Source organism: Anolis carolinensis, chromosome 1 (genome assembly GCF_035594765.1).
Source record: "Anolis carolinensis isolate JA03-04 chromosome 1, rAnoCar3.1.pri, whole genome shotgun sequence".
NCBI classification, from domain to species: Eukaryota; Metazoa; Chordata; class Lepidosauria; order Squamata; family Dactyloidae; genus Anolis; species Anolis carolinensis.
This window is the reverse complement of record NC_085841.1, coordinates 80,240,471-80,251,404: the sequence shown is the minus strand read 5'-3', so window position 1 is coordinate 80,251,404 and position 10,934 is coordinate 80,240,471. Positions and strand designations below refer to the sequence as shown.

General features: G+C 40.0%; 1 protein-coding gene across 1 annotated transcript; it reads left to right on the top strand.

Annotated features, from left to right (window-relative positions):
* The first annotated feature begins 1,575 nt into the window (after positions 1 to 1,575).
* Positions 1,576 to 10,854, top strand: ltv1 (LTV1 ribosome biogenesis factor). Its single transcript, XM_008122799.3, has 11 exons — positions 1,576 to 1,916; positions 2,500 to 2,631; positions 3,367 to 3,558; positions 3,809 to 3,896; positions 4,387 to 4,531; positions 4,662 to 4,911; positions 5,339 to 5,466; positions 6,578 to 6,711; positions 8,505 to 8,557; positions 9,282 to 9,482; positions 10,494 to 10,854. The coding sequence occupies exons 1-11, from the start codon at positions 1,914 to 1,916 to the stop codon at positions 10,605 to 10,607; spliced, it is 1,440 nt and encodes a 479-aa protein (XP_008121006.2). The 5' UTR covers positions 1,576 to 1,913; the 3' UTR covers positions 10,608 to 10,854.
* Positions 10,855 to 10,934: the final 80 nt, after the last annotated feature.

Below are 10,934 nucleotides of genomic sequence, written 5' to 3'. Positions count from 1 at the left end.
TTGCAGCTGTTTCAAAGAACATCAGGTCAGGTCATGAGCTTGGAGGCCCAGAAAAGATCTGTTTTTATAACTACAAGTAACACATTTCCACCACAGCTGTTCGCTATAATTGTTAATAAACAAGAGCATTCAACATGGAAATATTATGTTGTTGTAGGTCCGACCTATGTTTTCTAATAGCTAACTCTGGCTGCTGTGTTTTATTTTCACTAGTATATGTACTCAGCGTTGCCTGAGTCTATCACCCTGCTTTCATCCCTTCTTTCTCTTTCTTTCTTCTCCTCCCATCTCCTCATACCTTTTCCCCTTTCCTTGTGGCACTTTCCTCCCACTCTTCCCTTCATATACAACCACCATCTTTCTTTCCCAGGACTTTACAGAGGGCCACTTTGCCTATTTCACATCATCTCCATTGCAACATTGCTCTCTATGCCTTAGAACAGCATTTCTCAATCTGGGGATCAGGACCTCTGGGGGGGGGGGGGGCGTTGCGAGAGGGTGTCAGAGGGGTCTCCAAAGACCACCAGAAAACACATGTATTTCTGATGGTCTTAGGAACCCCTCTGGCAGAGAAGGCTGAAGATTTCTCCGCCTATCATGGGGGTTCTGTGTGGGAAGTCTGGCCCAATTCTATCGTTGCTGGGGTTCAGAATGCTATTTGATTGTAGGTGAACTTCCAAATGTCAAGGTCTATTTTCCCCAAACTCCACCGGTGTTCACATATGGGAATACAGTAGAGTCTCACTTATCCAACATAAGAATTTTGGATAAGCGAAAAGGTTGGGTAACAAGGAGGGATTAAGGAAAAGCCTATTAAATGTCAAATTATGTTATGATTTTACAAATTAAGCACCAAAACATCATGTCTTACAACAAATTGACAGAAAAGGCAGTTCAGTGCACAGTAACGTTATGTAGTAATTACTGTATTTACGAATTTAGAACTAAAACATCGCAATGTATTGAAAACATTGACTACAAAAACATTGACTACTAAAAGGCAGACTGTGTTGGATAATACAGAACGTTGGATAGCGAAGTGGGCTGAGGGAGAAAAGGAAGGGGGCTGAGGCTGTTAGGAATGGTGAGAGTTGAAGCCCAAAACATCTGGAGGGAGGGCCCAAGTTTGCCCATGCCTGCTCCAGAGGCCCCCAACTTCCCTCAGTCAATTCAAGCACAGTTGAGGGATTGTGGGAATACGAGGTCCCTTATCTGGAATGTTGGCATACGATGACTGACTGCCCCTTTGTGGTGAAATGCTGTATAGGAAGCGCCTGGAAGTAGGCTTGGCTTCCTCAAAAGCCATAGAGTCGGCCACCAAGGCTGGTCTTGTCCCTTCCGGCGAATGTCCGACATCTATTTCGTATACTGAGAAGCTACGGGAGAGAGCGACACTTCTCTAACACACTGGTCCGAAACATAAATCCAGGACTTCGGCTCCCAGAATTCCTGGCTGTTAACTAAGCCAGAGAGCGCTTCTGGGAGTTGAAGTCCACACCTCTCCCACAGGAAAAACTCGCGTCTGGTTTCACCGGAAATTCAGACATCTCTTAATCACCTTCCCATACCAAGTGGAGTAAACTACCCTTGCGATATTTTTTTTCAGGACAGCCTTTAGCTTTGGGGAAATCTTTCCTTATCATAACTCCAGCTTGATTAAGAAAAAAAAAGGCTGTTAGAAATATTGTTAGCGTGAATTTCCTGTTTCCTCTCCCCCCCCCCCCAGTAATCATTGGTTTCTCCCAAGACGGCGGCAGTGAAGCAACAACACACCGGAAGTTGGGGGGCGTGATGTTTTTTCTCCCGGAAATGCGTGAAGCCGCAGGTTGTTGGTCTAAGAAGGAGTCGGGCTCGCGGCATCCTTGAGGGCGTCGGGCGCGTGAGGGTCGTGTTGCTCGTGTTCTCCGGTCGCCATGGTAACTGACGTTGAAGCGGGAGGAAGGGGCGCGTGCGTGCGTTCTTTGGCTAGGCGGTCCAGGCCCTTTGAGAAAAGTGTTTCTTCGAACTACAACTCACAGCTCTCTAGGGAGACCTATAGTCCAAACCAGGTGTCCCCAAACTTTTTAAACAGGGGGCCAGTTCATGGTCCTTCAGACTGTTGGAGGGCTGGATTATAGTTTTTTTTTAAAACTATTAACATATTCCTATGCACTCTACACATTTCTTATTTTGAAGTAGAAATAACAAAATGGAAACAAATACAGCCTCAATGTTAATCATCATCGCCATCATCATAAAAATAATGAAAGGTTGGAAGAGACCCTTTGGGCCATTTAGTCCAACCCTCATCTGCCTTTGTGCACCAAAAGCACAAACATCAAATCTAGTTATATATATTAAGATTTTTTTTTGCATGTGTGCCTTCAAGCCATCTTGATTTATAGTGACTGCATGAATGCCATGCAATCAATGATAGCCCATATATTTTTGCATGCAAAAAACGGTTAACTTCTAGTTGAATAACTGCTCTGGTTCAAGTAACTCTTTCTTGCCTTACAGCCCCACAGGCGGAAGAAACCCTTCATAGAGAAGAAAAAAGCTGTCACGTTTCATGTGGTACACAGAAGTCAGAGGGATCCTTTGACAGCAGATGACACTGCACCTCAGAGAGTCCTGCTGGCTGCACAAAAGGTAATTTAAAAAGATAATGTAAGAAAATAGCTTTTTTTTCTTTTGCAAGTGTGAACCTTCCAGTGGATGACCCCAGGTTCTCCTGTTCAGAGAGAGAAAGAGACTACCTCCTGTTCTCTTGCCAATGTGATGCATAACTTTATATATGTCTGTCCTATGTCTCTTTACCAAAAGGAGGACTGTAGTCTTATACGGCTTACATGAGAATAGACCCCATTGAATTTTAGTGAGGAATGCATCAGATGTGTAGTAGGATTGGAGTTCACTGCCCTAAATCATGTAAATTCATAAAGAATGGAACTATTATTTCTGTACAAGATGACTCTGAAAAAGATTGGTTGTGGGGAATTGGAAGAGGGGCTATTGCAGATGGATATTATTGAAAGGTTAGGTTTTGACCTAAGACAGTCTTTTTTGTCTATACGCTTATTTATTCCTAGAGGCACCCAGTTGTCCACTGCAGCAAACAGGATGTTGGCTGACATCCTATTCAATGGGACCTATTCTCAAGTTGAGTTACATAGATTTTGGTCTGATCTATCAGGAGTCTTGAGTTCTTGATGTAATACTGTGAAATTCTCCTTTAAGAAATTCATTTAACCACAAACACTTGTTAGGAAGTACTATATTCTGCTTTTATTTTTCCTGAAAAAAACTTGTTTTTAACAACTTTAAAATGTTTCTTCCCCCCCCCCCCCCCCCACACACACACACACACATACACACAATCTCTAGGGCGATGAAGAGAAGAGAAGAGAAGAACAGAGAAAATATGGAGTGTTCTTTGATGATGACTATGACTACTTGCAACATCTCAGAGAAGCTTCTGGTCCTTCTGAGCTCGTATCAGCAAACAGACCAGATCTACAAGGCAGGATTGTAGTGACCAGAGAAGGGGAGATAGAAGAAGAAATTCAACATATTCCTGTAAGTATAAACTTGAATGCTTATGTAAGGTATGCTTTCAGTTCTTTATTTTTCTCATGTGGGCATTCTGCAAATATAAAGTGTTTTAATAGTGTGTTGAAACTGTTAAAGCCTTCTAGGAATGTGTTGCTGATGGATATTTATTCTCAGATTTCAAAATAAAGGGAAATATGTCAAACTGTATCTGTCTAGAAAGCAAGTTATGCAGGTACTATTCAGTCTTGTGTTCTTCTCTTTTGCTTGTTTTTAGGCTCCCACAATCAACCTGCCCTCATCAGTGTTTGCATCAGAATTTGAGGAGGATGTGGGGCTACTAAACAAAGCTGCTCCTGTTTCAGGTATTATATATATATACAGTGCGGTCGTCTTCTGTGTATGTATATTCAGATTTTCCACTGTTGTGTGAAGCTTACTCACTAGTGTGCATGTCATGACATAATTTTTTCTTGTAAAGTTGTCATCCATGTGACCAAAGGAAAAAATGTTCAGGTTAACATTACATAGATTTCTTTATTTAAAAATCAAGTTATAAGTATTGAGTGCATGCTTGCTGCAAAACCATGGCAAGTACTAGGTCTCTGGTTTGCTTCTTTTTTTAATAAGCCAGAGATTTAGTGCTAAGCAATGTATATAAGCACTTTCAATAGGAAACAATTCTGTAAGTAAAACTAGCCAAATTGGATAACTCCTTTTGTTTTGTTAAGGGCCAACTATCATTTTGGTTTTGTCAGTTTCTGATTTTGGTTTTCAGTATGTTGTTGCTTACTATTATGGTATGAGTATTTCCATATATAACACATATCTGTTTTGGATTTTTTTTTTCTGTAGGGCCTAGGCTAGATTTTGACCCTGACATTGTTGCAGCACTGGATGATGACTTTGATTTTCATGATCCAGACAATATCCTTGAAGATGATTTCATTCTAAGAGCGACCAAGCCAGGGACTATAGATGAGGAAAAGGAAGCTTATTGGTAATGTAATGAATTGTAGAAGAATAATTCCTTTTTTAATGGATTAAATAATGGCCACTGAATAATAACATGTACCATAGTGGTATAGGAGATTTCAGTACATTTCAGGAATTTTTCTTAATATATATAGGGAGCATAAATCTGGAGATGGAGATGAAGATGAATGGGAAGACATGGAGGAAGATGGAAAAAGCATAGAGGGTGATGAAGAGTATGATTCTGAAGGTCCTTTGTCAGATGACACTGAAGTCAGAGGAAAGATGAAAGAATTCTTTTTCATGGAAGAAGAGACAAAAAGCCGTTTCACAGAATACTCCATGACTTCTTCTGTAATGAGAAGAAATGAACAACTAACCCTACTGGATGAGCGATTTGAGAAGGTTGGTAGCATCATAATAATGATTTTTATTAACCCAAGGTATCCTTGAGAAATATTATTTAGCTTGAATTCATTGATCTTGTTCTCTGATTAATTTGTACCAGGATGGGAGAGCCCCATAAATGGCTCAGGTGGCATATTTTGGGACCACTTGAGCCATTCTAGACCCAGGAGGGCCCTATTTCTAAGTAGGGAATGAACTGGAACTTGGCCTTTAGTAATTGTGTAATTAATAAAGGCTTATCCTGATTTTTTTCCATGTCTTAATGAGCTGTTATCATTGAAAATTTTAGCTCGTTATATAAAGAAAAGTAATTTAGAGGACTGAAATATAAGCATTCTAAAAACAATTCCTCGCTGTAGTTCAAATTTGTCATGGCATTTACCTCATCAGTTTCAGAATTGAAACATTTTTTTTTCATTTTTAGTTCTTTGAGCAATTTGATGATGATGAAATTGGAGCATTGGATAATGCTGAATTAGAAGGTTTCATTCAAAGCGACAGTACTCGGTTACAGGAAATCTTGAATGACTACTATAGAGAAAAGGCAAAAAAGTATGTAAAATATTTTAATGCTATGCCCTTTAAAAAAAAATAAAGTGTGCAGCTTGTCCAGAGGCACATTTTTACTTCTCAGTTCAACACCTTTGCTTTTAACACTCACTCATCTTCCAGCTTATTAATGAGAATCCAATTATGATAGGTAGTGCATATAGAAATTGTGATAGCCAGGTTAATAACGGGAGCGGCTTACAGGGAGCGTACAACCCCCCTGTTAAGCCAGCTCCACTGGCTGCCGATATGCTACCGAGCCCAATTCAAAGTGCTGGTTTTGATCTACAAAGCCCTAAACAGTTCTGGTCCTGCCTATCTATCCGAACGTATCTCCTCCTATGAGCCCGTTAGAACCTTAAGATCTTCCGGGGAGGCCCTGCTCTCGATCCCACCTGCCTCGCAGGCGCGGCTAGTGGGGACGAGGGACAGGGCCTTCTTGGTGGTGGCTCCTCGGCTGTGGAACTCCCTCCCCAGCGATATCCGGCAAACCCCATCCCTCCTGGGATTTAGAAGAAAACTAAAAACTTGGCTCTGTGCCCAGGCATTCAGCGAATAAGCTCATTGGCTGACGTAATCGGGTCGCAAATCTGTAATTGTAGCAGTATTGAATGACTGAGGATGGTGCAACATCGCTGCCTTGCAGTGTTTTAATTTTTGTATACTTTTTATCATGTTTTAATTGTTTTGTTTTATAGTATATTTGTTGCTGGCCCTCGTGGCAGAATGTAAGCCGCTCTGAGTCCCCTCGGGGAGAAGGGCGGGGTATAAATGCATGTAATAAATAAATAAATAAATAAATAAATAGACTTTTGCATGGAATTGAGCTGTACTCATGAGTTGACATAGCTAGACCTGAGCTATGCTTTGCATGCTTAGTAGACTAGCGACACGGCTCCCACTTTGCTTTCGTCTTGTCCACTGCAGAAATGTTGTTCCTGAGACTGTTCCTAAATTAGAATTTTTTCTCTGGATATCAGAAGATTGCTCCCCATGTTCTATTGGATATTAAACTATTGGGGGAAGTGGGGCAGGAAGCTGAAAGTTATATAAAAGTGAAAATTACTTGTTCATATATCTTCTTGTTCATGTACCTTCTTCCTTCCTCCAAAAGCTGTGTAAAACTTAATGAACTTGAAATCAAAGAAGATTCAGAGCTTCCTCCAGACGAGGAAGATGGGAAAGAAGATCTTGTAACATTGGTTATTGAAGAACCCAAAGAAACATGGGACTGTGAATCAATTCTGAGTGGGTATCTAAAGTTACATATGCTTTTGTCCAATTAAAATCAGGGGTAATAGTGATGCTTTTGTTCAGACTAAGTGATTTTTCCTCATGTCTTTTATGCATAATACATACCTTAATTATTCTCAAAGGGGTTAACTAACAATTATTTCACTCTACACTATTATAACACAACTAGCTGTGCCCGGCAAAATGTGGTGGTGTTGGAAATAAAGTACCAAGGCTATTTGTAGAAAATTGCAAACTTGGGCCCTCCAGGTGTTTTGGACTCCAACTCCCACAATTCCTAATAGGGTGTTAGGAATTGTGGGAGTTGAAGTGCAAAACACCTGGAAGACGTAAGTTTGCCCAGGCCTAGAGTAGAGGCACACAATGAGGCTGTTTTTGAAGTGCTTGTGCTTCCCTTATAGGGGACAACACTTGGGGCGGCCTACCTCCCTCCCAAGCTGGTGGCGGCTCCTCCTTCTGTTTTTTGGGGTGGGATTATGGCGCCTAGTCCTCCTCCTGTCCCTCTCCTTCTGTGGGCTGGGCAGGGGGACTTTGAGCAGCAGCAGCAACACCTGATGGATTGGGAGGAGAGGAAGAAGAGCCAGGGAGGAGGGCGCGCTTCAACTTCTCTGTAAGCAGCCTCTCGGCGAAGGACATGAGGGAGCGCTTCCTTGGCCGAGGGTCCTTCCGAGGTTCACAGCAGAAACTTTTCCTCGCACTCCCTGGGGAACCCGCGGCCATGTTGGGATAGGATCCTGCTGCTCGGGGTATCTGTTTCCGTGAGGGGGGAAGAAAGGAGAAAGCGAGGCCGGTTGGTTGAACGACGCTTTGGCCCAGGCATGGGCAAACTTGGGCCCTCCGGGTGTTTTGGACTCCAACTCCCACCATTTCTAACAGTCTACTGGCTGTTAGGAATGTTGGGAGTTGGAGTCCAAAACACCTGGAGGGCCCAAGTTTGCCCATACCTGCTTTTGCGCGGGAGCGACGGTTGTGGGATGTGTTGGGCGTGCGCCTGTCCATGTGTGGCACATGCGCAAAGCGTTCTTTTCTGTATTTTGTGTTTTGTGGGTCCCGGTTTGGATCCAGATTTTTAATTTTGTTTTTCGAACCTAGAGGCAAGGACGGTGGATTTTATTGGCAAATTTCTAGGTTCTGGGGCTTGTACTTTTGTTGTTTAGCGGCAGGGGGCGGCACCATTTGTCTTTTATATATATAGATGAGTCAAACTGCCATAAAAGCATGCTGTCTAGTCCTGAGGTTTGCAGTTTGGTCAGGCACTAAACCTTTCTAAACTGCCAATCCCAGCATTCCATAGGAAAGAGTAGTGGCAGTAAAAATGGAACAGTAGTTCTATAAATACGCTGTGTAAATGGACCTCAAGATGAAAGATTATTAATACAGTAGAGTCTCACTTATCCAACATAAACGGGCCGGCAGAACGTTGGATAAGCGAATATGTTGGATAATGAGGAGAGATTAAGAAAAAGCCTATTAAACATCAAAATAGGTTATGATTTTACAAATTAAGCACCAAAACATCACGTTTTACAACAAATTTGACAGAAAAAGTAGTTCAATAGGCAGTAATGCTATGTAGTAATTACTGTATTTACGAATTTAGCACCAAAATATCACGATTTATTGAAAACATTGACTACAAAAATGCGTTGGATAATCCAGAACGTTGGATAAGCGAGTGTTGGATAAGTGAGACTCTACTGTATATAATTTTAAATCATTAAAAATATGATTTGATGGGGTATCATTAATTCCTCAGTTGGTCAGCCTTGTTTCTTTTTTCTTTTAAGGTACCTATTCAAATTTGTACAATCACCCAAAAGTTATTGAAGTTCCACAAAAGGTAAATATGGTTTTGTTGTAGTTAGGTGCCTTCAAGTTGACTCTGACTAATGGAGACTGTCTCACTGGTTTTCTTGCAAGTTTTGCTCAGAGATGGTTTTCCATTATTTTTTTCTAAGGCTGAGGTTGTGATTTCTGTGGCTTAGCAGCAATTTGAACCCTAGTCTCCCAGCGTCCCAATCCACTATCCCAGCCTGGCTCAAATGGGAGGTATATTTCCATATAATCTTTACTTAAGGAATATAGATGAATAGTACATCAGAACCAAAAATAACCTGATTTAATTGCTTATGGAGATTCTTAACCTAAAGAAAAATCAGTCACTAGATGCTACAGTGTCATAAACTCCTCTTGAAAGGGTTAGGATAGGTCAAGCTAAAGCTAAAGGTTGCATAGAAGATTTAAAATAATTCCAGAGAAAATGTTTAAACAAAGGACTGCACTTTGCACTCCTCCTTAAAGTGTCTCAAGAATCTGTTTCTCATGTTCAGAACACACATTTTTAAAAAGGAGGGGGTGAAACACAATTCCCACATCTTCCTCAATATTCTGCACTGGAAGTGTTCATGGGCCTCTCTATAAAAATATATAGTCTGCTATTATCTACAGCTTTAGGTTTCTATGGGAAGTCATGGAATATATCCCCTATAAATACCGAGAATGTGTTTGTAGTATTTTTCTTTCAAAGTTGGTTTATTAGTTCTTGTGTGTACTTGTTTTTTTAGGCCAAACCAATCAAAGTGTCTAATAAGACAGGAATTCCTCTAGCTGTTTTGCCGCAAAGAGGACTTACAGCCAAGCAAGTAGAACGTATGCAAATGATTAATGACTGTGACCTGCCAAGAGTATCCACACAACCACGGTCTAAAAATGAGAGCAAAGAAGACAGGAAAGCCAGAAAACAAGCAATCAAGGAAGAGCGAAAGGTAATGTTAATTTTCCTACCGTGTTTCCCCGAAAATAAGACAGTGTCTTATATTAATTTTTGCTCCCAAAGTTGCGCTAGGTCTTATTTTCAGGGGATGTCTTATTTTTCCATGAAGAAGAATTCACATTTATTGTTGAACAAAAACATGAACATTTATTATCTACTGTACAGTAGTTGTCATCACAAACCAGCATAACCTGACAAACTCTGAATCCTATCAAGAATTTCTTGTTACTACCAATATTTCTATGTACAACACTCTATGGTACGTACATTTACCGATCCTGGATGCTCTGGTGTTCTGTTTGGCGGGCATGCTTCCAAACAAAAACTTTGCTAGGGCTTACTTTCAGGGGAGGCCTTATATTTAGCAATTCAGCAAAACCTCTACTAGGTCTTATTTTCTGGGGATGTCTTATTTTAGGGGAAACAGGGTATACCAAATGTATTTTTTATTTCATTACAGATTTATTTAACTTTGACGAAAGCAGATATCAGTTGTATATAAGACATAACAGAACAAATTGCAGCAACTTCTAAAGATGAATGTAATGTTATTATGTGTCTTCAAAATATTAATTTTCTTGGTAAAATTTAGAAGTTTGCTTTTATCTTCCTTTGAGGCTGAGAGAATGTGACTTGTGAAGGCCACCTAGTGGCTTCCTGTGGCTAAATTGGCATTTGAACCCTATTCTCCAGAGTCATAGTCAAATGCTCAAACCACTGCATCATGCTAAAAAATATAATAGATTACATGTTTTTTTCTGTCTTATTTAAAGCTTTTACACTGAATTTTTGGCCTAAATACAGGTGCTAGTCCCAACTAAAATAAACACAGTGAATAAAGATTTATACAAGTGTTGAATTACCATTCAATTATACATCCAGTAGAGCTGTGCTAGCCTTTGCTCTTTTTTACTATGATTTAATGTGCATAAATGTTGCGTGTACTTGTGTGAACCCCATGAATTTCATTATAAGTAAATAAATATGCAAATCAATTTTACAGGAACGCAGGGAGGAGAAGAAAGCTAACAAGTTGGCCTTCAAGCAAGAAAAGACAAGGCAAGAAAAAGAACAGTTGAACCTGAAGCGGAATATTCAAGGACTCAAGTTGTCATAACAGAAGAATAATTATTTTGTATTAAAGATACTGAATTCTTGTTGCTACATATGGAAAAGACCATGGACATTGGTTTTCAAAATTCAGATTTATTCATTAATGTTTGCTAAAATATAAACTCGTTTTTGTTGCCACTAAAATAAAATTATATTTTTCTTGCATACAAATTATGGCAGCTATTTATTAACTTATCCTGAATTGGGAAAACATTACTTTAAATAAAAATAAAATCCCCCTTTAAAATGGCTTCAATTTGTTATACATCTTAAACTGAAGTTATACTTCTATTTTTGTTTGCATGAGTGATGTTTGAAATAAATATATTAT

What these genes read in the sequence shown, in the direction of transcription:
- ltv1 (XM_008122799.3), top strand. An exon ending in TCCTGCTGGCTGCACAAAAG is followed by an intron (nt 2,632 to 3,366) that starts GTAATTTAAAAA and finishes CACAATCTCTAG; the next exon opens with GGCGATGAAGAGAAGAGAAG. An exon ending in TATAGAGAAAAGGCAAAAAA is followed by an intron (nt 5,467 to 6,577) that starts GTATGTAAAATA and finishes TTCCTCCAAAAG; the next exon opens with CTGTGTAAAACTTAATGAAC.